At 41.0% G+C, this 26259-nt stretch overlaps 1 protein-coding gene across 1 annotated transcript in view; it reads left to right on the top strand.

Annotated features, from left to right (window-relative positions):
* Positions 1-26259, top strand: part of col5a2a (collagen, type V, alpha 2a) — a 36185-nt gene that overhangs the window by 6780 nt on the left and 3146 nt on the right. The window contains exons 2-49 of the mRNA XM_017435412.3: positions 10476-10694; positions 11912-11931; positions 12018-12050; positions 12149-12181; positions 12335-12388; positions 13104-13196; positions 13311-13382; positions 14829-14873; positions 14964-15017; positions 15124-15177; positions 15603-15656; positions 15756-15809; positions 15952-16005; positions 16126-16170; positions 16253-16306; positions 16475-16519; positions 17710-17763; positions 17855-17953; positions 18057-18101; positions 18191-18289; positions 18389-18442; positions 18567-18674; positions 19246-19299; positions 19390-19488; positions 19604-19657; positions 20010-20108; positions 20206-20259; positions 20387-20440; positions 20518-20571; positions 20684-20737; positions 20833-20877; positions 20959-21057; positions 21139-21246; positions 21388-21441; positions 21674-21727; positions 21816-21869; positions 21972-22025; positions 22113-22220; positions 22345-22398; positions 22533-22586; positions 22989-23150; positions 23255-23362; positions 24627-24734; positions 24817-24870; positions 24951-25058; positions 25168-25221; positions 25418-25525; positions 26121-26174. Coding sequence (XP_017290901.1) covers positions 10476-10694; positions 11912-11931; positions 12018-12050; positions 12149-12181; positions 12335-12388; positions 13104-13196; positions 13311-13382; positions 14829-14873; positions 14964-15017; positions 15124-15177; positions 15603-15656; positions 15756-15809; positions 15952-16005; positions 16126-16170; positions 16253-16306; positions 16475-16519; positions 17710-17763; positions 17855-17953; positions 18057-18101; positions 18191-18289; positions 18389-18442; positions 18567-18674; positions 19246-19299; positions 19390-19488; positions 19604-19657; positions 20010-20108; positions 20206-20259; positions 20387-20440; positions 20518-20571; positions 20684-20737; positions 20833-20877; positions 20959-21057; positions 21139-21246; positions 21388-21441; positions 21674-21727; positions 21816-21869; positions 21972-22025; positions 22113-22220; positions 22345-22398; positions 22533-22586; positions 22989-23150; positions 23255-23362; positions 24627-24734; positions 24817-24870; positions 24951-25058; positions 25168-25221; positions 25418-25525; positions 26121-26174 — 3404 coding nt within the window. The remainder of the gene's footprint in view (positions 1-10475; positions 10695-11911; positions 11932-12017; positions 12051-12148; positions 12182-12334; positions 12389-13103; positions 13197-13310; positions 13383-14828; positions 14874-14963; positions 15018-15123; positions 15178-15602; positions 15657-15755; positions 15810-15951; positions 16006-16125; positions 16171-16252; positions 16307-16474; positions 16520-17709; positions 17764-17854; positions 17954-18056; positions 18102-18190; positions 18290-18388; positions 18443-18566; positions 18675-19245; positions 19300-19389; positions 19489-19603; positions 19658-20009; positions 20109-20205; positions 20260-20386; positions 20441-20517; positions 20572-20683; positions 20738-20832; positions 20878-20958; positions 21058-21138; positions 21247-21387; positions 21442-21673; positions 21728-21815; positions 21870-21971; positions 22026-22112; positions 22221-22344; positions 22399-22532; positions 22587-22988; positions 23151-23254; positions 23363-24626; positions 24735-24816; positions 24871-24950; positions 25059-25167; positions 25222-25417; positions 25526-26120; positions 26175-26259) is intronic.

The following is a 26259-nucleotide window of genomic DNA, read 5'->3' as shown; positions in this document are numbered from 1 at the left end:
GGAACATAAACGCATCGACAAACACTTTGTGTCTGCAAAACATGTGAGGAGAGCTGCAGACCAGGGACAATCCAGAAATGCTCATGAATGTCAGTTTAGAAGCTATCAAAGTTCTCAAATAAAGCAGCTTTTGAGAATGTCAATGTTTGTTGGGAATTATCTTACAAAACTAGGAAGTAGTTTTGATTTATATATTAAAAGTTATGGTTGTTTATTGATTTTAGTAAAAAAAAAAAAATCGCAACTTTTAGGAAAATGCCCCGCAAAATCCTGGAGGGACTGACTTAAAATAATCTTGGGCTGCAGCTTTATCAGCTCTTCACTGCTTCATGTTCAGAGGAGAAAAGAGGAGGTGCTTGTCAGCTTTAACGTTTCTCTCTGGGGCTTCAAAAGGAAAAAGATTATTTTTTAAAAAGGGGCTGGATTCAGGCTCAAACAGTCATTAGAAAGGATGTGAGAGAAGTGAGAGTGAGGGAAACCCAGCACTTTGTTTGAGACATGTTATTAAGGACAAATTTGTCTCTGTGTGCACGTCGTGGTGGATTTCACCGAAGTCCAGTTCAGGAAGTTTGGCTGAAATTGGAATTTCCTCTGGAGCTGCATGTGTTTTCGCTTTGGTTGTTTAATAACTGCTTTAATTTATGGTCAAGAGATGAAACATAGAAAAAAAACCAACTCAATATCTTTAATTGGACAGTAAAAGTGCAAAAGTGGGCTTTTTATGTGCATTTTCCCACTAATAAACGAAAGTCTGTTTAATTAAGAGCAGAAAAGAAGATGCTGATTGTTACCATCTTCATTACACCCTATCCTAAAAGTTACCTTTGTCGAAAATACAATCAGATCAGTCACTCGTTAAAACGCTGAACCTTTGAGATTGAAGCTGTTTTCCTTTGTGAGGTTTTTGCCTTCCTCACAGCTGCTGATGACTTAATGAAAGAAGTATGCAGCTGTTACAGACAGAAGGAGGAGCCTCGGTAAACAATCTGCAGCAGAGATGCCAAGAGAAAAGATCATCATCTGCATCTCAAGAAAACTCAGGATTTTCATTTTCGGTGGTGTATGCAGATCATGGGGGGGGGGGGTTACTCCTCTTGTTTCTTTTGTCACAGAGAAAATGTGCTGATAAATGGATCAGCTGCATCAAATTTAACTTGTTTTACACCGAAAATGTTTTCAACCAACAGGATCAGAGTCAGAAGCAGGCTTTGAAACTGTAATAAACTTCAGATTAGTAAAAACTGGGTCAACAAACTAATATTCAGAGGTTCATATTCGAATAAATAAAGTAACAATAGTTTCATCATGTTGATGATTAATGTGTTCCTAAACTAAGAATATGTCCAGATTTGTTGAATCACATGTTTGAATGCCGAGCTCAGTCTTTATGGTCGTTCTGATCCCTGATATTTATTCTTGATGGACGTTTTACTCGATGGCTCCCTTTTTTTTGGCGTTGAGCTGCAGATTCGCTCCACCATATTTGTTTCCCTACACAGACTACGGCCGGGCTAATGTAGGTCAATCTCATGACTCGAGGCTTCTGCGTAGTTTTTGACAGAATCAGCCGAGTGCTTTGTTTACATTGAGTGCGTACCCACATTTCAGATTTCTCAACAGGCTTGTTTCTTACCTTTGCATTGAATAACTTTAATTTTGAACATTACCTTGTTGTGGTTTTAAAGTCCCAACTTATTCAAAAACAGTAGATACTATCCTGCATAAATGTGGTTTCAGATTGAGACAAAGTGCTGATTTAACCCTTCTTTTTGGGAATGCATATCTCCCACCACCTTTTAATGACAGAGTTGTAAACTAAGATGAGATTTTTAGTCGTTTTGGTCAAACTTTGTAAAGCTGTTTAATCTCTGAGTGCTTTTATTTAATCATGAAGTAAGATTTGGAGATAAGGAGGTCCTTTCTACGGGCATCAAAAGTCTGACCTCATCACCACCCTTTGTGTGTCTTCTGTTTTTATGTGGCTTTGGTTGACTTCAAGGGCTTCGTTCAGCTCTAAAGAGAAAGAAATAAATTCTGAGTCTGTAATGTCCCCATAAAGTCGGGGCCTACATCCCCACCTCTGACTCTCCTCGAAGCTCATTTCTTGGTTTCATGGCTGTCTTATCCTGAGCAGAAGTGCCTTGTGGCACATGAGAAGCTCTTCTCTGCAGAGAGGTGAAGCTATCCGACAGTTAACTGCATGTTGAAGCTCAATTAGATCGATATGTTTTAGGAAATACCTGCAGGGTTTTGGGCTCTAGAAGATATTTCACCTCTTATTTTTAGATATAAGGTGAAACATCTTCAGGAATCAAGGCTTTGAGTCCAACTCCCGTCTATTTAGGTCCTTGAAGAAGAATTTCCCTGGATGAAAGTCGTGTTTTTTCTTCTGGATTTTCAGCAAAACAAGCCAATCCTGACGACTTTTGGCCTAAACATTCCTGACACAGCTTTCTCCGTGAATACAGACTCTAGTTCGGCACAACTCGCTGTTTTAACCTATGATGTTAAGATTTCCAGAACTACATCTCAACAGTAAATCACATTTCTGTTTATACAATCATGTCACAGAACGTTTGAGCTCTGCGTTGGATGACTCATAACACAGTTTTGTCCTGAAAGAAAAAAACCGTGATGAGTTTTTACTTTAAACATCTTTTGTTGAGCTGCAAAGACTGGAGTAAAACATCTGCTATACAGTAAAAAAATGCAGAAAAAGAAAAGGAGTGTGCAGAGAAAGTCCCCGTGTTTTGACAAGGATAAGCAGAAAGAAATAAAGGAGATTGGAGAGCTTGACGGGGGGATCGGAGAAAACCCAGGCTAATGCAGGAGGAGGAAAAAGTGGGATTTTAAAAAAAGAGAGAGCCTCCAGCAGCCATTTGAGTCTGAGGAGAGGATGCAGTAAGACTGAGGTCAGACAAAATGTGGAGGCAATAAATCTGTTGCCTTCGGGGTCGCTCAATAACACGCACACGGGACGTCTCGTAAAACAAGTCGACGTTCTTTCCAACCAGAGGAATGGTAATATCTGAGCGCTCCTATTTCCCCTTTAATAACTCCTCTACATTTTTAAAGGAAGAAGTCTTATTATTCTTTAAATTAGCTCGAATGAGCAGCGTGTCTAAGAGTGTGGGTTAGCTGAAAGCTCATATAGTTTCCTAAAGTGTAAAATCATCATAAATCTAAATATTAACCATGAGAACAAAGTTTAACCAGGATGCACTGAATAGACTAACTAAAAACTGATTCCAGAGAAAGGTTTTATGGTTTTACATTTAAAGTAAAGCACTAATATATTGGAAAAAGAAGAAAAGGGAATTCTATTCAATGCATTCTTTAACTTCACCACTAGATGTCACTACGTCCTACAGTCTGGCTCATAAAAAACCTGGTGTACATTTTTAAGCTTTAAGTGGCTTTTTAAAGCAGCAGAAAGCCAGCCTGGACATTTTAATTTGTGTGTATCTCATGAATCTATGAACAGATTTTAATAAAACTAAAGCACCAAAAAATGTACGTCTACAACTGATTACCTTTTAAGGTTTAATATGGCTGCCACACCTATCTGACCTTTAAAAAACACAAGAACTGCTGTAATTCAGTCAGTTTTATGGATTTTGAGCTTAAATCTAACGTGGTAGTAGCTGAGTCATCTCTAACACACACTCCAAGAGTTACAGGGCATTTTTTGTTTAAAACTTAACAAAAAATAGCATTCCTCGAGGGAATGCACATCGCTCGCCACTTTGCAGGTGAAAATTTTCAACTAAGATCCTGCAGGATTGGTCCTGAATAATTGCTGGAGTCAATCCAGGTTTTACATTTTACTAAAACAGGAGTTTTTGCTGAACTTCTGTTTCGTCGGGAGCTTCAAGTGCTGGAAACAGAATCCAGTTTCTTTTCCACTACGGGGCGCTCTGACCTCTGCAGCTCCGGTGAGCTGGAATGTTTGACGTCATCATTTTCCAAACGCAGAAATCTTTCAGCTCGTTCAACAAGCGCAGAGCGCTGAACGACAGCTGAAATTCACTTAAGAAGCTAAACTTGAGTTGGTAAAACTTGCAGGACAGAGTCTGGAATGAGCTAAAAGCAGCAGAACACAAGCTGAAATGAGGTAAGCTGCAGCTAAAAGGCACCAAATGGTAGCTAAAACCCTTAAAGCAGCAGGATAGTAGCTAAAAGAAGCAAAACAGCTGTAAAAGTAGACAAATTTAGAGCCAGTTTGCTGAAGTAGATGTTTTTAAAGGAAATAAAGAGATATTTGTTCATTTCAATGCAGATGTTTACTTTAAATAAAGTTAAATATTTTGATAAGTATAAAAAAAACAAAAGTAATGGCACTTTTAGATTGATGCATGGCTGAAATAACACAAAGTCTGCAAAAGTAGGCAGAGGGAATCATAAACAGGAGAACAGCGTGAATGCTGACTCAGCGTTTACTCAACAATATCCCTGAAATGTGAGCTAAAACAGTGAGTTTTATTTATTTATTAGCTTTAGTTTCAGTTTCAGTCATGAGAACGAGCCGTCAGTCTGTGTCCATGTTGTGTTTTTGTTCTTCCTGAGAGGAAAAAACAAATAAGAACCACCTGAAATGAAGTGGCTTCACCTGTATAAGTTAGAGACATTGTTATTCTTATTTTACTTCTTAGTCCTGCTGTTTCATGAATATTTAGTTGATATATTTTGGTTATAAATGAGTATATTCTTGCTCTTTTTTAACATTTCCTAAAACGATGCAGATCGCCCGCCGCCCTTCATGGAAGAGTTTTAAACCAACTGAAGCTCTGAGCATGCGTTTATTGGTGTTAATTAATTAAATGACCAGCCAGGGAGAGAATTGAACCTTTGACCTTTGACCCCTGAATGACTGATAGTGTCAGGCCTCAGAGTCCAGACTGTTTGTTGGGATCAACATCCTGTACCTTTTAACTCCTCTCAGAATATATTTACTACATAATAAAGAGTTTTTATCCATTTTTTGACAATTTAACTTCCATCAGAACATTTTAATAAAAGTAAGATAATTTATTAAATTTAAATAATCAAACTTTCTTGATTCTTTCTTATTTGAGGTGTGAGTCTGACAGCAGTTTTCAGGATTGTTGTCAAAACAAAATTTTCTGATTTTTACGCTAAAGTGTTTAAAGTGTGGGGAAAAAAACTGTCCACACATTTGATGGATTCTTCTAAAGGTGAAGCTGTTATACTTTTAATTAATTACTTTATTAATTTAATTCATGTGGGCTTGTAAACTTATTCCCTTCTGCTGCCTTGAAGGGCGAGCGATCATGTTATTCTTTGTGTGTGTTTGTTCGAGTCTGTTAGAGAAATATCTCATGAACTACTGGACAGATTTTTATGAAATTATTTGGAATTTGCATCATTTGAAGTTTAAATTGTGCAACCTGTTTAACTGCTGGATCGCGTCATCGTTTTACTGATTTATTTGTGGCTTTTATTGTGAAGGCAGCCCGTTAGACGGAGCAGAGATTTCCCCCGAGGCGACATGAAAACATCGAGACGCAAGATGATAAATTATAACGATCTAATGTAAAATACAACAAACAATAATATAAGATGTAAGAGCTCTAAACTGACGTCCTTTAAGGAGCTGTTTAGGGTTTTGGAAATCCTTTAGTTTCTCTGAGCTGGAGTCGTAGGACAGAATATTTATGCAATCATTTCCTAATTATTAATTACTTATTTGTATTTAATTGGCATTACTTAAAAGAAACTTGGTTAAACTTTGTCATTAAAGAGGGTTTTTTATTTTGACAAAAAAAGCCAGTTTATATTGACCATGAGTAATTTTTTTATAAACGCTTCCCTTGTCTTTAAGCTCAGATGGTTCTTATTTTATTATGTTTTAGAAACTGCTGCAGCAGATTGAAGGGAATCCAAGGCAGCAGAGAGCAGCCAGAGACAGTGATGTTGATGATGAAGAGGAGGAGGAGGAGGAGGAGGAGGAAGGGGGCTGTAATTCAGAGGGACCTCAGCCCTCCCCAGGGCTGAACCCTGGATGGGAACGGCTCATAGCTGTGGCTGCCGCTTTAAAGGAGGACCCACAGGAGACGGGGGCTTGTTGATGGAAAAGCCAAGACATGTAATCAGCGAGCCGCTTATTCAGCTCAACTTTCCTGGCCCGAGTCAGCCCCCTCCCTCCCTCCTCCGAGCCTCCGAGGCTCCGAGCCGAGCCGAGGAGGGTGTTCAAACCCATCACACAACATGTCGCCCAGACTCCGCGTGAAAACCAAGCAGGCAGGATGAAAAACTGTTGAAAACACTTCTGGATCAAAGTTTGACGGACAGCTCGATCAAAACAAGCGGAGATTTATTTTCTGCTGCGAGTCAGGAAAACAGGAAGGAGCAGCTGGAAGTCATCTGGACGAGGAATCAGTCCGAGCCCAGCCAGATGGGGGAAATCTTTCAGAACATCTCAGAGATCAGTTTAGATCTTTAACGCCCGCCTTCCATGGCAGAATCGTGTCTGTGTGCCTGTTTTCATTGGTCTGTTAGCAAAATATCTCATGAACCAGGTAACAAAGCCTCAGAAAGTGATCATTAGATATTCATCTTCAACAGATTAACCTTGGCAAACCCAAAAATGGCTACAACTCCTTTAAGTTTACAGATGCTGAGCTTAAATTTGTTGTGATAGTAGCTGAGAGTCATCTTCATCACATACTCTGAGCTCTAGGAGGTCATGTGATATCTTTGTTGGAGTCTACCTGACCGCCTGTTAGCACAATATTTCATGAATCAGTGGATGGATTTTAAAGAAACTCCCACAAAGTAATCACTGGATTCACATCTTCATCTGACTTAACCTTTGGAGCTGACCCCGATTCAAGATGGCCGCCACAACTAACAGTTCACACAAGAAATTTATTTAAAACCTCGTTAGGAAAACCGGCTGTGGACACGCATTCCTTCAAGGAATGCTCGTTCCGGTGGAAGTGGGGTTCTGTGGAAAGGCTCTGAACAATAAACATCTCCCCTGCTGTAGATGGCTCTTTGAACGGCCTCGGTTTGGAGAAATTAACTTAAAGTCTGACCAAATTAACAAACTAACAGCTAGAATAGGCGGAGCCAAGACAAAAGTGGATTCATTCTTACTTCATACCATTATTAGTTTTGTATTACGTGATTATTCCTGGAGATATATTATAATTTTGCAGGAAATACCCCGATACATGAATACATGAATACCAGCCATAAGCTGGTCAGTCTGGTGAGCAGTACTCTTACTGATATTAATGGTTAAATTGTCCTTAAATTCAAAATTTGTGGCTGACTGCCACCTATGGAAAGACCTGAAGTGACTGAAAATAGGTGAAACTTACCCGCCGTATTTGTCTACGTACACAGACTACATCCAGATCAGTCATGTGACTCAAGCTTCCACGTGGTTTTCTTTGTTTACACTGAATGTGGACCCACATTTCAGAATTTCTGGATTCAGTGCATCAGATAATCTTTTTTATGTTTGATCTTATATTTTACCATGAATACCTTTAAACTAATTCTCCACACTGAAGTTGTTCAAAGAGCTATCTGCAACAGGTAAGATATTAACTGTTTATTACCTTTCTACAGAACCCCACTTCTAAAGATCTGAACTATTTCTTTTTGTTTTAATCAAAATTAGTTCTTTATTTCTCAAAACAATCAAAACCTTTGGCTGTTTTTGGAGCTTTTGCTCATCTTTAAATCAAAAGGTTTAATATGAAACGACTCACTGTTTCCATTTGCTCATTTTTCTAACCGGCTGACTTCTTGCTGCCAAAGCTTTTCCCCAAACACACTACGTTATGAGTATTTCCATACAAGCCAAGGAAAAATCCATAAACTATCCCCACATCTGCCAGCTACATCACAGGAGTAGTTTCCTCATAACTGAAGACAAAAGGATGTTCGTATTTTGTTACCTGGCTGATGTGACATCTGCAGAGTCACGCTCAGGTGATGTTTCATGTTTCCTGAATCTGACTGATGGAAAACTCAGATCCAGGAGCAGGAGGGCAAATTATCGCAGCAAATTAGTGGAGACCGGGGGAAAAGTGAACATCCTCCTCCTCCTCCTCCATCTCGAGGGTTTGAGTTTTTTTTTAAAACCACACTTCTCTTCCAGTAGATTTCAAACTCCCCCGACATGCAGTGTTTCAAGTCTCTCAAACCGCAACAGGAAAAATTGTTCCCAGCTCAGCAGCTCTGCCAGACGAGTCTGGACCGACTTTTTTTTTTATTGTCGGTTAAATAAATACCACCTACGTCAAAGACATACACCTGGACTTGTTTGAGGCTACAGGATCAATGAAAATAAAATCACTGCAGGTCTCTAGTTGTAGGAATAATGACCAAATCAGTTCCAGCATGCTTCTGGTCACAGAAAACAAGGAACGTCGTCAAATACTGTGTGGTCCTCGGAGCGGGGACAGTTGAGAAAACACACCTTCAGGACTGTTGATCTTAGACAGATGGTGGAAAGAAGCGTGAAGATAAAGTCCGCGGCTAACGTAGCTTTCTGCAGATGTGTAAAATAAGCAGTAAGCTTTAACCAACCAAACGTTCAGCTGTCTGTCATCTGTTTCAGGTTGGCTGCTGAAACGATTAACCTGAACTCTTGATGACAAAACTTTATAGTCATAATATCACAAGGCATTCCCTCACGCATCAATGTGACGTTTGGTTTTCTGTAAAACTCCCGTTCTTGTTTTCTTTGGGGCCAAAGCATGTTTTCTTGTCACTTTGGAGACTTCTGGTAAAGAAAATGTAAGCGTCTTGAATTAGAGACTTACGTTGTGGGAGATGAGACATAATTTCCCATGTTTTGATGTAAAAATGACGCCTGAATGATGCCGTTGTCTTTCAGCTCCCCTTCATTTTAAAGGAAATCGTTCTTTCAATTAATCGTTGGTTATTCCTGTTTCTAAGTTTCATCTCAAACTGTAATGATGCCTATAAAACCCGTCTGATTGTGGAAACTCCTTTAAAAGTTTTATAAAACCAACTTCTGGATGTTTGATGTTTATATTTTTATCCAGGAATGAAGACAGTACTCATCAAAAAGTTTTTAAAGATTTTTATAAAAAGCTTCTTTTGTTCTTGATTGTTTTTGCTCTTAGCTGTTAACTTGGAGTTTTTAGCTGTTTAAGATGTAAACTGAGGAGTGTCTCCTGGACGAACATTCAATCCCACAAACCTTTTTATGATTTTTCCCTCCCCTCTGCCTGCTGTCATTCATCTGATTTACCTGCTGTGTGAAGCTCACAGCTGCCACCTGCTGTTTACAGCAGAAACAGATAAATGTTTCAGGTCCTTGTCTCTGTCGGACCGAGCTGCTCGGGTTTGTTTCAGAACCAGAAACTCCTTCGAGCAGACAGGAAGCCTCCGTCTGCGGTCACATCTCTGAGCTTGTTTATCCAGAAAATAAACAAAAACACATTTCCAGACCTGCTAATATGTGTCAGAATGTCTGTAAGGATCATGCTAATCATTAAAGCCGATATGTTTTAAAGGACTTTTGGGGGAAGAGTGTCTGCATGTTTTCTCTGAAAGTGATTCATGATCGTTGGTCGCTGCCTTTGGAGGAAATGACCTCATGTCTGACTGCTGCAGGCTTCTCTTCTTCTTGCTCATGATGGAAACCTGCAGGTTGTTTGTGCAGCTTTGGTTTGAACTGATTCAGAGCTTTGAAAACATGGAAAAGATGCCCCACGTCTACACTCATAAGGCTCGAATTTACAAGTGGAAATGTAGGAAACTGGCAGCAGGACTGCACACTGCCTTGGATGATCCTGTGGTTTAATGTTTGCTTTCTCACCTGAGGTTCTCAGCCTCTCTACTTCCACTCCTTCGACCTGAAATGCTAACCAAACAGCTAGCATTAGCATATTAGGGGTCCTGGTCCAGGAGGGCCACTATCCTGCAGGTTTTAGGTGTTTCTCTGCTTTGACCCACCTGGTTTGAATTAATGAGTGATTAACGGGCTTCTGCAGAACTTGAGGACCTGCTGAAGAGCAGAGAAACATCTAAAACCTGCAGGATGGTGGCCCTCCAGGACCAGGATTGGCCACCACTGGGTTAAAAGAACCCCAAATGTTTTTATTTATTTATTTATTGTTATTGAGCAGCCATTTTGATAAGGCCACCAGTGATAATTCTTTGACAATGAATTTTTCTAGTTACTATTATTTTATTAATAATTAAATGCCTTGACGGGTCGGCCCTGAAGTTCTGGTTCTGATGGAGTTGGTGCATCTGTTGTCTTTGGGCAACTTTAGACTCTCTGACGTTAAAATAAAATATGGGAAAAAAGAAGATTAAGGTTTTTTTTAATGTGTAAAAACATACTTTTATCTCTGCAATAGTTTATCTAGAAAAATAAAAAAAAAACACTACTTCTCGTTGGCTTGAGTGAATAAAAACTTGCATTTAGTGGTTTTAGTAACAAGAACTTGTTTTCGTTGCAGAAGGCGAGCTGAGCTGCACAGCAGACGGTCAGACCTACATGAACAATGACATCTGGAAGCCGGACCCGTGCAGGATCTGCGTCTGTGACGGCGGGAAAGTCCTCTGCGATGAAATCGCCTGTGACGAGCTGACGAACTGTGAGAAGATGTACGTCCCGGTGGGCGAGTGCTGCCCGGTCTGTCAGGGAGACTCATCCACTGACGGGCAGACAGACGGCGGTGAGTCGGGATTCTTTCAGTCCCAGATGACTTCAAATAATCATAAAAATCATCAAGAGAAGAAGGGGTTTCCACAGCCACCTGTCAGTCATGGAAATGTCTGTTCAAATGATTTTACAAACAGTGGGTGGATTTAAATGAAACTCCCAGAAAGTAGTCAATTCAAGGTGATTCAAGATGGCTGCCACAGATAGTCAACCTTAGCAAACGCAGAAATGGCTGTAGCCTAGATATTGATCTAAAATTTGCTGTGGTTGTAGCTGAGAGTCTTTCACAGCACATACTCTGAAGGCCAGCAGATCACGAGAGATCTTTGCTTGCAGCTCTGGCTTGAAAGGCAGCGGGTGATATGCATTCCCACAAGGATGCTTCATGAGATATTTTACTGACAGCTGAATAAAGATGACAAACAGGAACTATTAGACGCCTAACTGGGGGTTTGATCCATCCTAGACGAAGTGTCTCCGTCACTGAGACAGATGTTTTATCTAAAGACAGGACTGGAAACTGGAAGTTGAAGCCACAAAGACAAGCGCCGCCTAGTGGCTTGCTGAAGTAATACTTTAAGCCCCGCCCCTCCATTTAAAGGCATGGGACATTTTCTTCATTTAAAAAGGAAAAATCCACTTCAGATCATTTTTTAACTCATGTAGTTCACACCTTGTTGCTGTTCTAATATCAAACATTTAGTCTTAATGAGTTATTTGAGGTTTTAAGAAAAGTATCCCGTTATACTTTGATTAGCAGCCTGTTAGCGAGTTTGGAGGGTTTGTATTGATGATACAACCCAAAAAACACAACTATTCAAATCCCAACAAGGCGTTTAGTTTTTAACATGGATGGAAGCAGAAACGCTTTATCCAATTTTATTAAGGTTAATAGTTTCTCCTGCTCATGTTGTTGGGAACTGAAGCCAGCGGGACCCAGATTATGGGAGCGGCCATGTTGTATTTTTGAAACCAGAGTCTGCTCACTCGGGATATAGGCCTTTAAAGCCCACCTGCACCCCCCCGCTTCACACAATCATGGTGTCATTTTAGCTTTCTTTAAAGCATGAAAGAACTAATTACAGGTAAACGTGTTAGACAAATAAAAATAAATGCAAAGTTCAGCAAGGCTTGAAGCTTGTATTAAGACCATCCAACTGCCAGGATTTATGTTGACTCTCTTGGTTTATTTACAACAAACTGAAATGTCTTTTGTCTTCCTTCCTTCAGGTGGGGGCAGAGTTTTTAAGGTAGGCGGCTGTTTCTGTTTCCTCACCTGTTTGTTGCAGCATCGTGAAGTGGGAGTCTGAAATCTGTTTTCTCTCTCTGTGTTCAGGGTCAGAAGGGAGAACCTGGAGAAGTCCCACTTGTGAGTGTTTGGAGCTTGTTGAGCTTTTCTTTTTATTACAAACGCAGTCAGAGGTCAAAGGTCGGCTCTAACTGGTGCGTTTGGTGACTTCTCTGCAGGTGACGGGGATAAGAGGCCGTCCAGGACCGATGGTGAGTTTGTTGTTCCTTCAGGTTCTGGAGAAGGAGAACTTTGGGAACTCTTGTCCATTTCAGCTGACATAACGTCCCCTAAAAAGTGTCACGTTAAGCCTTAAACTTTGCTGTGAATCATTATTTTAAAATGGTTGCTTTTTATTCCAACAGGGGCCTCCTGGCTCACCAGGACACAGAGGAGACCGCGGACACAAAGGAAGACCTGTAGGTCCCTAAACGAAAAACTTAAACATCCAAATTTAAACAGTCTGTAGAGTTCACTGATGATCCTGTTCATTAAAAAAACAACATACCATTCTTACTAACCCACACGTCCCAATATCTTATTAATTCTGTGGTTAGGAGTTGGTATTAATCAGTGTAAGATCCTCTTTATATGCTGAGAAATGACAGCATCATGGCTGTTTGGGTCAAATCTTGAAAAAATAACAGTTTAGGCTCATTGCATGTTAGAGGATGACTCTCAGCTACTACCACAGCAGATTTTACCTCTGACTCAGTTATAGCCTTCCCGTGTTAAAGTCTGATTAGCTGTGGGGGCCATCTTGAATTAGGTTGACTCCAAAAGTCAATCAGTTGGAGAAGAACATCCAAGACGGGCAGATAAATGTGGCAGCATCTTTTTTTTATTTCTAGAGTCATTCGTGTCTTCCTTCTGATGAACTAAAAGAAAGAGGCGGAGAAATCTGGAGAGCTGCTGAATGAACAAGTTACAGCCTTTTGCTTTTTTTCTGCTGCACAAACTTAAAATATTTGTCATATCAAACCAGCTATCGAGCCACATTTTTAAACTTTAGTTTTCATGTTTAAGTTCAGAAAAACCTGAAAACCTAAAACTTTCAAAAGCACGAGTCAGTGATTGATGGAAGATGTTTCAAAAAGAGCAAATCAGCATTTTTTCTTTTTGCCTTTTTTTTAGGGAGCACGGGGCTCTCCGGGTTATGATGGAGAGCCGGGTATACCAGGTCAACCTGGTGAGCCGGGTCCTCCAGGTCCTCCAACACATCCAGGGGTAAGAAACTCTCCTCATATTCATGTTAGGCATGTGTTAACGGCATTCATTGTTCTTTATTCACACACACTGATGCTGAACTGATTTTCCTTTCTTTTTGTTTTTACTCTGCAGGGGTTGGGATCCCAAATGGCTCAAGTAACTGATTCAAAAACAGGACCCCAAGCCATGCTGAGTGGAGCGAGGGTAAGAGGACATCTGTTCAACATGACCTGAAGAAGAACGGTTGCCTTATTAGCTAAGGCTTGTTGAAATGATGCCTAAACAAGGAAACATGTAGATCTGATGTGAATAGCAGCAGATCAGCTTCTTCCACCTGGCTCTTAAACCTGAGCTCTGAGCTCGGATCCAAACCGTAGCTCCATAAACCGAGATACAAAAGATCTCCACCAGGAAAGGATTTGGTTTAGGGGCAGTTTTTTCAAAGGTGAAGCATGAGGAGATCCCTCAAGATTCCACATCCTTTTCTGGAACCCAACAGTCAAAAGGTGTTTGGATTTTTAGGTCTTTGGGCGACTCAAGCATTTTGTTGTCAGAATTTAGATACGCATCACGAGTAGTGGACCTCGAGTTCATCTGGTGTTTCCACTACAACCATCAGACATTTTCCCCAAGGAAGGTCCATCCAAGGCTGATCAGTCCTCTGAGTGTGTCTCATAGTCAGCTGGGTTTGTTTAAGGCTAAGATAAATATCAGGGAATGATGATGAATCACAGAATGATCACGGACCAAACAATATCCTTCCTTTGTCTTTATTGTCATTATGTATACACTTAAAATTTGGTTGGTAGCTTTCAGCTGCAAACACAAACAAATTAGCATCTATTTGATGATTCTGTGGTCTGGTGGAGATGGAGATGTCATGTTTCCAGTGGAGATTCTCCTCGTCTGAAGCTAGATTAAATTAGCAGCTAAGATTTATTAACAAATAGATCTTCTTCATAATTGTCATAAAACCACCTTGACTAAATACAAGATTTAATCTCAGCTTCTGTAACCTCAAATCTTAAAATAAAGAGCCAAACAAAGAAAGTGTTTTTCAGACTGGGTGTGGACAATAAAGGTTGTGAAGATTTTACAAAAGTTTGTTTTTGTTGCTGATGCTTAGATTTATTAAAGAGGGAAAAACGGGGAAACCATCTCAGTCAGTGGTCTCCAATCCTGGTCCTCAGGGCCACCATCCTGCAGGTTTTCCTTGTTCCTCTGCTCCAACACACCTGATTTGAATCAACGGGTGATTAACAGGCTTCTGCAGAACAAGAAGAGGTGATTTAACCATGAATCAGGTGTGTTGGAGCAGAGGAACAAGGAAAACATGCAGGATGGTGGCCCTCCAGGACCAGGACTGGACACCCCTGATCTCAGCCAATGGTTCTCAGATTGTGGTTACAAGTGGTACCCCTTTAGGTCATTACTTAAACTATTTGCCTACAACATTTTGTTTTGTGAGAACACTGGTAAAATGGGAAATTGACAAACAATTGCTGTCTATTTTTGTTTTTTGCAACATTTATTTCACAGGTTCTCTATTGAAACTTGAAGCTCTAAATCAGCAAGTTCCTCAGAAAAAGCAGGATGTTTTACATGTATGAAGTTGAATTTTAATATTTAATTTTGTGTTATATGTTGTAGGGAGAAGCCGGAACAAGAGGACCCCCTGGCCCCAATGGAGCTCCTGTAAGCCAACAACTTTTTTTTAAATAACAACCTCTTTATTTTTCTGCACTTCCTGTTTACCCTTAAAATGTCCTTATTTGTCCTTTAAAGGGTCAGTCTGGACCACAAGGTCCCCCCGGAGATGTTGGAGATCCAGGACACATGGTATGACTGTAATCTAATGTGAACGTGTCTTTCTGTGGTCATGAATCATTAAAGAGCTGATCTGAGTACACTTCCTTTGGTCTTATCATGTGACTGTGTTTTCCAGGGTCCACCCGGGCAAAGGGGATCTGAGGGCCCACCAGGGAAGCCAGGCGAAGACGTGAGGCAGTTTTTTGTTTTTTTTTATCCGTTCAAACGTGCAGAAACTGGTCTAGTTTGAGAAACTGAGTTTAACCAACATTCAGATAATCGTGGCTCCGTTTAGAGGAACCTCTGACGTCGACCCCAGAGTAAAAACAATAAAACACTAACTAATAACCACTTAACTTCTACTATCTAACTTAAAGCTACGGTTCAGATCATTTAAAGTGGGGTTTTAAGTGGAAAGGTTATGAACAGTTAATGCAAACCTTTGAACAACCTTATTTTGGAGAAATGCAGTTTATTTCTGACCAGACTGACGAGCTGTTTGCTGTCATTTTAGGAACTTTCTCTGTAACTTCCCACAGTAAAGCAAAAGCCAGGAGAACTTTTTTTTATTAGCATAAAAGCATGAAATGTTCATAAAGCTGTGTCTTCACACAGGGAGAATCAGGAAAAGCAGGAAATTCTGGAGAAGTTGGATTTCCCGGATCAGCTGTAAGCTCCTTCAGCTCTTTTACCGAATAGAGACACAACCTCCTAACTGTTATTTAATAATCTGATTTAATGCAATTAAACATTTTTCACATTTTTCAGGGACCGAGAGGTTTTCCTGGTACGCCCGGGCCTCCTGGTCTGAAGGGTCACAGAGTGAGCATCAACTCCCTAAAACATTCAAACAAATAAGCATCAACATAAACGTCCTTATTTATTTTTTCATTATCATTATGTTTGTTTAAGCTAATCCTTGTTTTCCAATTTTCACTTACTATTGTTTATTATTTTCTCTCAGGGTCATGTGGGACCACTTGGCCAAAAAGGTGAAACTGGAGCCGTTGGGTCCAAGGTATAAGGAAGAAATACACTGTTTATAGTTGTAAAATAGTTGCTTTCAGTCTGTGTCAGGGTTTAACTAGTTGGTCGGTGTTTGTTAAATGTGAATAATCAAATGTGGCTTTTTTTTTAGGGTGCGACTGGGCCTCCTGGTCCGATGGGAGGACCTGGCCCCATGGTACGTTCAGTTGTGTATAATATTGAACCATACTGGTGAATGCTCTGGAACAATTAATTAATTAACCCGTCTTTAATAACAGGGTCCTGCTGGGATGCCAGGTGAGAGAGGACGCCTTGGACCCAGTGGGATAGTAGTAAGCACAAACCATTAATTTTTCTCCCCCTGATAACATAAATGTGGAAACTGTTGTTGGTTTTACTTTATTAATATAGGTACTGTGTTGGTAAAAGTGCAGCAAATTATAAAGTCATACACAGACATGACCTTTTCTGCTTTTTAGTGATTGGTTTTTGTTTGTTAGGGTAAACGAGGTATGCCTGGCAACATCGGGAAACCTGGCCCACTGGTGAGTCAACAATGTTTGGGGTTTGCTTTAGAAGATTTACTAGAACTTTTAGGGACATAAATTGTGCTTTTTAGACACATGTAATAAAATTAATGCTTTAGGCTTCTTGAAATTAGCGTGGTAGTTTTGTGAAATGTGTGTCTGTGTTTATATTTGCAATCTAGTCTCACAGTAAAAGCTGTTTTGGGTATGTTTGGTCGTTGGTTTTCCATTTCCTTAATCTCTAGTTGTCACCTTTTAAGCATTAAATATCATAAGATGGCAACATATTTGTAAGCTGTTAACCCTAAAAGGCAATGCGTAAATATGTGAGCCTTACCATGTTATTTTTAACTCTGTATATTAACTCTATGACCCCAGTTTAACCACGTGTGTTTCGTGGTCATGGTGAATTATAATGAGACTTATTTTGAGTTGTAAGTGGCTAAAGGCTTCTGCTTAGTTTCCATGTTGGTTTACAAAAAGTCATTTAGACTCTGCTGATGGGTGGACAGATCAGGACCTCGTCTGCAGTAATGGAGGTGTTGCTCCGATCTGTTGTGGTGAAGGAGGAGCTGAGCTGGAAGGCAAAGCTCTTGATTTACTGTTCCATCGACAGTACGTTCCAACCAAGTGATCAAGACCAAAAGAACCTGATCCTGGATCCAAGTGGATGATATAAGCTTCCTTTGTAAGGTGGCCAGGCTCAGCCTTCTCTATCATCCTGGTGGAGTATAGCTGCTCCTCCTCGTTGAAAGGAGTCAGCTGAGGTGGTTGGGGTATCTCAGTAGGACACGCCCCTTCAGAGGTCTTTTTGGGCACTGGGAGTTGACCTCAGGGCAGACCCAGAGCTCGTTGGAGGGATAATCCATCCTGTCTGGCTTGAGGATGACTTGGGTTCCTCCAGGTGGAACTGAAGAGAGTTGATGTCTGGTTTCTGTCCTGGACCTGCTGCCTCAACAACCCCACCTCAGAGAAACAGAAAATAGATGGACAGATGGACGGCTAGATGGTTTTCATTTCCCACTCCACTCCAATAGGTGGCAATAATTTGCTGGTTCCATAGCTGTTGTTTCTAAAGGAAAGGAGTTTGAATGCAGTCTGTGTGTCTGTCTTTTTTTTAGTACTTGCAACCTTCTTTGTTGAGTTTTTGGCACAACTTCAAGGTTTTATCTTTGCGATTTTTTCTCTTCACCTCTGTTGGTCAACAGGGCCCCTTAGGTCTTAATGGCCCACCTGGATATCCAGGGTCTCCGGGCATGAAGGTAAGGAACAGATTGGTCTTTCTGATGTTTTTAATAGTTTAATATAACTTAGAAACATATATTTATTGTATTTAACTATTGTTTTCCACAGGGACAACCTGGTCCCACAGGTGTCCGAGGTCCAGAAGGCCCACAAGGGCAAAGAGGAGAGACAGGTCACCAAGGCAGAGCCGGACCAGTTGGCCTCAGGGTTAATATTTTACAATATTTGTACCTATATGTCATAATTTAAGTAAACAATGCCCCCAAAGAGTTTTCTCAGGTGATCTAATTTTGTAAATATGTCTTCAAAGGGCCCCATGGGTACAGATGGAGGTCCAGGTGCCAAAGGACCAGTGGTTTGTGGACATTTTTTCAATTCAAGTCAAATTCCCTGGTAATTCTGTGTATTCTCAAAGGTTGCAACAACATGACTCATTCTTTACAGGGCAATCTCGGTCCACAAGGTCCAGGAGGCCACCCTGGTCCCTCTGGTCCACCAGGACCTCAGGGAAGCACCGGCCAGCCTGGTATAAAAGGACAAGGGGTAAACTGACTCTTAAGATTTGACAGATTTCTTGATCTACTCAATGTGACCTTCAGCAATGTGAAAAGAGATTTACATTTTCACACTTTTGTTTCAAAGGGAGACATTGGCGTCCCAGGTTTTAAAGGAGAGGCAGGACCTAAAGGCGAATCTGTAAGAGTCTAATTAAAAACCTCTGAAATCATCAGAGAACGAGCACATTCAACTGAATAAAGGTTAGAGTAAAACTGGCCTCCTTTCTTCAGTGTGGATTCTGCTTTGTGTGCCCATGTCTCAGGGTCCACCGGGCTCCCAGGGGGTGATTGGACCTCAGGGTGAGGAAGGAAAGCGAGGATCACGTGGAGACCCCGGTTCTGTTGGCCCTCCGGGTCCACTCGGTGAAAGAGTGAGTCGGGAAATTTTATTTCTGTTCATGTTTTAGTCTCACAAACATCCACATCCCTGTACAGCACTGCAATGTATGTTTTCATTCATATGAAACATTGGTTTGGTTTCTCCCCTAAAGTGTGTCTGTCTGCAGTTTTACATCAAGTCAGCTGAAAAGCCTTCTCTAGAGCTGAAGAAAATGGCTACCTTATCTATGAAAAAAGACAAAAACAAGCAACAGAGTTCTTGAAAACAATCTGGTACCAAAGACATGTGAATGTAAAGTCCTGTTGACGGACATTATTCTGAAATTCACAGACTGATAAACCTCTGCCCATTTTTACTTCTAAGAGATTCTCTAAAATTCTCTTTTTATATCCAGAACTACCGTCTGATGTTTGGTCCACATCTTTCCAGCCTTTGTTTGTGCTGTAATTAATAATTAGGTCACAAATATGGTTTAAATATGGCTGTCTGGGTCTGTTCTTCCCCTTATTTGTGTAGCATCTGCCACAGTGCAAATGTTACTGAACACTGGCAAACCAAACTACTCAGTATGTTAAGATCCAGTCTTATTTTGTTTTTTTCAGGGTTCTCCTGGTAACAGAGGTTTCCCTGGTGCTGACGGCCTGCCGGGACCGAAGGTACTTTTCATTTACTCTGAATATTTACTCCTTATGACAAAGTTTGTATCTGCACAAATAAATGTTGTCTTTTTTGTTGTTCTTGCAAAGGGTGCACAAGGAGATCGGGGCACTTCTGGTCCACCCGGGCCGAAAGGGTCTCTAGGAGACCCAGGGCGTCCCGGAGAGCCTGGTCTACCAGGTGCAAGGGTAACACAAGAGCTTGGCCTTTTATTTTTGAGCTGTATTTCACATAACTACATGCAAATAACTATTGCTGACCTTTTTAATCTTAAATACTTAAGATCTGATAACTTTTTTTCAGGGTCTCACTGGTACCCCAGGAGTCCAGGGGGCAGAGGGCAAGCCAGGGCCACTGGTAGGTCAAATTGCTTCATAACAGTTTATACACTGTACTTAATGTGTTTTTAAAGGTCCGGTGTGTGTTTTAAAAGGTCACATGCACTAGTTTTGTTAAGTACTGTTGATTTTATATAGTTTTAAATAAAAAAAACTGTTATGCTACTCAGTTGTTTGCCTGCTGAACACCCCTGGATCTTCCTCATTGGCATCAGGAAGCTGGTATTAAAGTTAAAATCTTAAAAAGGAGAAATTCAAAGAGGAGAAAATCCAAAAAGGGGATAAAACACAAACAATTACAAAAGTATATAGTGACTCAGATGGATCCTTAGTTTATTAAAATATAATAAAGATTGTTTTTTTGTATTTAGGGTGCCCCGGGTGAAGATGGTCGCCCAGGCCCAGCAGGACCTATTGGAAACAGAGGCCCAGCAGGAACCATGGGGGTACCGGGTCCAAAGGGTTTTAATGTAGGCTGGAGATGTCCTCAAATCTGTGCATTAATCAACCGATAAGTACACCAACTTTTGGTCCTAATTCTAATTTAAAACATGTTTTCTTTTAAAGGGTGACCCAGGAAAAACAGGTGAACAGGGATCTCCAGGAGTGCCCGGTCAAAGAGTAAGCATTTATTCTTCATCTCCGTTACCATGGTGACCAATTTTACCACAGTTATTATTAAGTAGGCCTTTTAGCCACTTCACACATGGAGATCTACAATGAGTTTGGTTTTCACTTTTGTCAACAGGGACCTCCAGGAAAAGATGGAGAAGTTGGTCCTGCGGGGCCCCCTGGTCCACCTGTAAGTATTTACTTTGTCCTGGATCACATAAGGTTTCGTTTCTGATACAAATAATACAAGTTTGTTTTGTTCCAAAGGGTCCTGCAGGAGACAGAGGAGAACAAGGTCCCCCAGGTGTAAATGGATTCCAGGTGTGTGTTTTTTGGACCAGGGTTTTTTGGATTCCTTCTTCATAAAGATGTAAAAACATGTAAGAAACGCAGATGATCTCTGATTTTAATGTTTTACCACTTTTCTTCTCAGGGTTTGCCAGGAAACCTAGGCCCCCCTGGAGAACCTGGTAAACCAGGTGATCAAGTGAGTCCAACAAAACGCCTCTTTTTAAAATATTTAAATGTTGACCCTGTCGTTTAGACTGTGCATGGATAAACACAAACGGATTTTCTTGTCAGGGTATTCCTGGAGAGATTGGTCCTGTGGGTCAAATTGGACCGAGGGTATGTAGGTCTGCACTTATTCTGATTAGTTTAAAGAAGTTAGAGACATCGAATACTTAGCTGATGGTACCCAACTTCTAGGGGGAGCGAGGAATTCCAGGAGAGAGAGGAGATATGGGCCCAACTGGTTTACAGGGACCCAAAGGGATTCCAGGTGCACCAGGTCCAGATGGACCAAAGGTATTCTTATTATTACACGGGCATGGTCTTTGTACACAATACTGATTTAGTTTTACTAATCGTGGCTTTTTTTCACTGTAGGGCAGCCCTGGTCCAACTGGTACTGTGGGAGATGTAGGTCCGCCTGGTCTTCAGGGAATGCCAGGAGAAAGAGGAATCTCTGGTCCTCCTGGACCTAAGGGTGACAGAGTACGTTTAGCTAAGTCTTTCCAAAAATTAAAAGCTGAATTTCGATCGTCTTTGAATGATGTCAGTGAAGTTACAATAAATTAGGCTGAGTTTCTGTATTCATTACGATATCTGCCTTAACCTTTTTCTGGTTTTGTTCAGGGAGCAGTTGGTGAGAAAGGATCAGAAGGTACACCTGGGAATGATGGCGCCAGAGTGAGTGCAACATCTTTACCTCGCAGCGAGCACGTGTTCTCTTGGCTCAGCCACAAACAAAGAAGTTTAATTTACGCCTGTGAGACAAAAAATAAACTTCAGCTGCTGATGGATTCATGCAAGCGCAGGGCTTGTTCCAGCCTGTGTCTGCTGACAGAACTGTGCTGTGCTGTTACCTCGACACAATGGAGATGAGCAGATCTCTGAAACCAGGTTTTATTACTGTCCGCAGGGAGCCCCCGGTCTTGTTGGCCCACTCGGACCTGCTGGACCCAGTGGTGAAAAGGTTTGTTTTCTCCTTTTCTAACAGTATTAAGCACCAATTTCATGTTCCTAAAGTACCAGATTCAGAGAAAGGGTGTGCTTCTTCACAGGGGGAACCTGGACCTAAGGGACCAGCTGGTCCTCCAGGATCTAGAGGAACACCGGTATGTAGACCTGACCAATCCTTTTCTGTCTTGTACAATTAACAAATATTGGCCTTGTTTACCAATTTACTGCATATGAAGTAAAAGTTAGTATTCTTTTAGGGATCCAGAGGGGACCCCGGTCCGATTGGTGCTGTTGGATTTGCTGGACCCCCTGTGAGTAGACCGGATGCATTTGTGGCACTTGTGGCCATATTCCAGCTGGTCAAAGCTCTTCCTGCTAACCGTACCAACGCTTTGTAGGGTCCTGATGGTCAACCTGGAGTCAAGGGAGAGCCCGGAGAGCCAGGCCAGAAAGGTGATGCCGGTTCTCCAGGACCTCAGGGTCTAGCTGGTGCTCACGGACCTCCGGTGAGTTTAAAACATAAATAATCTCCTCTGAGCTGTTTGTACACTGAAATTATCCCCTTTTAGATTTCTGCTGACCTGTTCATACATTTTATATATATATACATATACATATTTATATTTTTAGGGTCCAACTGGTGTTTCTGGACTGAAAGGAGGAAGAGGAACACAGGGTGCACCAGTAAGATCACATGACTTTAACATCTGATGTATCAACTTTAAAACAAAGTTTCTGCTTTCATGTTTTTTGCAAACAGTAGATAGTGCATTCTGTTATAAAATATATAAAACTTAGGTTTTTTTTTCTGATCACAGGGTCCCACTGGTTTCCCTGGATCTGCTGGAAACGTTGGACCTCCAGGGCCCCCTGTAAGTACCGCACTGAGCTTGTACCAACACAAAAGTAATAAATGTAAAATCCGAGCTTAAATATACAACCAGAACACAATAAAGTTCCCTTTATGGTGACATTAAGATGAAAACAATGGAATATATTTAGAGTAAACAGCTGCTTTTTACAAAAATACAAATCTGTCTTCAGTGTAGTCGTTCTCCAGAACAGAAAACCCAACAATCAACATCTGTGCATTGCTATTTTATTTAATTCAGTTCAATTAGCAATATAAATTATCTCAGGCAATCTCAACAAGTTAAAATATAATCCATAAAGTTCAGTTTGAGTCACATTATTCTAATTTGAAAGTCAAAATATACTTGTTAGATTTTTATTTATTTTTTGTCTTAATCACATTTTACAACATCTCTTATTAGGGCCCACTTGGAGAAGCTGGACCCCAGGGAGCCCCAGGCAAAGAAGGTCCTCCTGGACTCCGTGGTGATCATGGACCTCCCGGAAGACAAGGAGAGCGAGGACCTGCGGGACCACCAGGGAGCCCTGGAGACAAAGGTGACGGTGGAGAGGACGGCCCCACGGTAACTTGACCTTTTCCAGTTTTGTGGCTGTATTTTGGAAGGGTTTTTTTCTGTCACAAATAATGAAATCTACATTTTTCTATGCATTTTGTTGTTGATTTTAGGGTCCTGATGGTCCTCCTGGTCCAGCTGGGACCACGGGACAGAGAGGGATTGTAGGTCTTCCTGGTCAGAGAGGAGAACGTGGGATGCCGGGTCTTCCTGGGCCAGGGGTTGGTATCACAGAACTCGTGTTTTATAGATTATCACTCGTTCCGGTCGTGGTGACCGTTTACAGTAGCAGTCAGAACTACATCCACTCATCGTGGACGGGAATGGGATTTTACTGATTTATTTGAACCGCTCTTTTCTCAGGGTGGAATGATTTTACAACATCTTCAATGATTTAAGAAAACAAGAATGAATATATTACAGATTTTCTCTACAGATCTAAGTTTAAATGTATACATACACTCTCATTAATATTTAGTTTGCTAGTTGAAACTGGACCACGGGCTTTTTGTAGCCATCAGAAAGCTTCTGGCAGAACTCTGCCTGATGTTTGACCACTCTTCTTGGCAGAAAAAGAGTGGTCCATTCACTTTTTGCACCAGGCTCACTGCCAGCGAAATAGCCCCACAGCATGATGCTACCATCATCATGCTTTACAGCTGGAGCAGCATTCTCCTCTTACTTACATTGTATTCAAACAGCTCCGTCTTTGTCTCGTCTGTCCATCAAACATTTCTCCAGAAGACACTCGCTCTGTCCATGTGGACAGCTTCTTTCTTGGTTCTTTCAGTCCACGGTGATGTAAAACTGGCTTCTCTGTGGACATGAACACAGTTTCTATTTAATGGCAGACTAGAACTCTGGTGGTTCCTGATTTGTTTCTACACATCCAAACCAATTGTATTTTATCTAATGAGTATAGATGAACACAGATCAATTCAGTAAGTGCTGTTCAAAAAAAATATTCTGCTAGCAAAGAGAAACTACCAGCTGCAGTCAATCGAACGAAAGTGAAGTTGTTAGGCCTTGACCTCGTCGAGACATTTTAGAACTTTCAGCACCACTTATTGAAAAATTAAGGTGAATTTATGTATTTACGGGTGTATGTATAATTATGACCCTATGCGGATAGAGAGAATCCACAGTAAATCCTAACATCTGCATCAAATTCTTGTTTTTAAAAAGCACTGAAGTTGCATGTCTTCTAATCATTCCATCTGGGTCAAAGAATGGTTCCAATCAATCAATAAAAGCCCAAAATAAATGAACATCCATGTTCTTGAAACGTGGATGGAAACTTTTTAACAGGAACTTTGGATTTAAGGGAACTAAACATCGTCTTCTTGGTTCTTGATCAACTTCATCTGAAGGATGTTTGTCTCAGAACTTATTATTTAGAATAATCTCTTGTCTATTTTGTTTTAGCACCACAGTTGTGTAGCATTTATCTGTAATTAACTGGCATCATTTGTCATCTGGTTTTAGGGTCCACCAGGAAAGCAAGGATCGACTGGATCACCAGGAGATAAAGGCCCCCCAGGTCCTGTTGGTGTTCCTGGTGCTAATGGACCTCGGGGTGATCCTGGTCCAGATGTGCGTAGCTTTTTTAAAAACTTGTTCTTCCTAATTGACATCGCCACAGATGGTATGATGTTTTAATTTGTCTGCTCCTCAGGGTCCTGCAGGATCTGATGGTCCACCAGGAAAAGGCGGAGTTCTCGGACAAAGGGTAGGATGGGAAAAGGACTCAGAAACAGATCTTATTTGACACTTTCATACTGCAAGTGACTGACAGCGGATACGTTTTAGGGAGACCGAGGGGATCCTGGTCCGGAGGGTTTGATTGGCCCACAGGGACTTCCTGGACCTCCTGGTCCTGTTGGTGCATCAGGCGATCCAGGAAGAAGAGGAGAGCCTGTAAGTGTTTTCTGCTCTGATCTAAACCTTTAATATTGAGCACAAGAAATAATGTGAAAGGACTGTTTTTGCAGACTAAAGTTTTTCTTGTGACTCTACTCATCTGCAGGGCTCAAGAGGGCCCCAGGGTCCGCCAGGATCTGCCGGGAAAAGAGGATTAGTGGTGAGCTTCTGTCTTTTAGCCATTAAAACATTTTCTGGCATATTCTGAGTCAAACTACAGTCAGTTTATAAGGAAAGAAATCTTTCTTTACATAGATTTAGATCATTATTCCTGCTGAAGTTTGTGTAGAACTGCAGCAAAAACAGACTTCCTTATTATAAGAATGGTAAAATATGTTCAACCATTCTTAATTAAGGGACCTCAAGGACCAAGAGGAGACAAAGGTGACCTGGGTGACCACGGAGAGAGGGGTCAGAAGGGACACAGAGGCTACACAGGTCTGCAGGGTCTTCCTGGATCTCCAGTAAGTTAAATCGACTCTCTTTAATCTAATCAAGCTGACCAACGCATGTCTGAGCGTTTTATTATTCATGGAGAGTCGAGCAGCAAGTCCTCCATAAACATCTGAGGACCTGCTTGGTTTGTCTACATTTGCTAACACTTTCTCATCTCTAACTCTTTGCATCACCAAAGTTACCCTTATAGCATAAAAACATTTTACAACTTCAAACCGGCATCGTGTTTCTCCTCTCTGCAACAAGTTTCTAAAAGCCTTAAGATGGTGATATCAGCTTGAGAAAACATCTGGTTGCAGTTGTGACTCCTGTATATGATGTCTGAAACTTCTAGAGATAAATTATCCTGCATACTGAGAAACTGTGAAGTATTTCTGTTCAGATTTGTCTAAAAATACCTTCATATGAGATCATAAAACTGTGGTAACGTGTAGTTTTTCTGTATAATTTAAACTCACACAAGCATGCAGAAAACACATGAAACTCTACTTAAAGAGAAACAGAAAGAATAAAATCTAAATGAAAACCAACTTTGCTTAAATGTTTACTGCATCTGAACGTCCAGAGAGCGGGGGACTGATATATCTCTGTTTACTTTTTTAGGGCACAACTGGGGAGCAGGGAACTTCAGGAATTGTTGGACCAAGCGGACCAAGGGTAAAGTCTACGTTAAATAATAAAACACAAAAAAACATCTATTTATCTAGTTTGCAGTTACCAAACAAGACATCTTGGTTTGATG

Source organism: Kryptolebias marmoratus, linkage group LG6, assembly GCF_001649575.2.
Source record: "Kryptolebias marmoratus isolate JLee-2015 linkage group LG6, ASM164957v2, whole genome shotgun sequence".
NCBI lineage: Eukaryota > Metazoa > Chordata > Actinopteri > Cyprinodontiformes > Rivulidae > Kryptolebias > Kryptolebias marmoratus.
The sequence above is the reverse complement of the archived record's forward strand: the minus strand, read 5'-3'. Positions and strand labels throughout refer to the sequence as shown.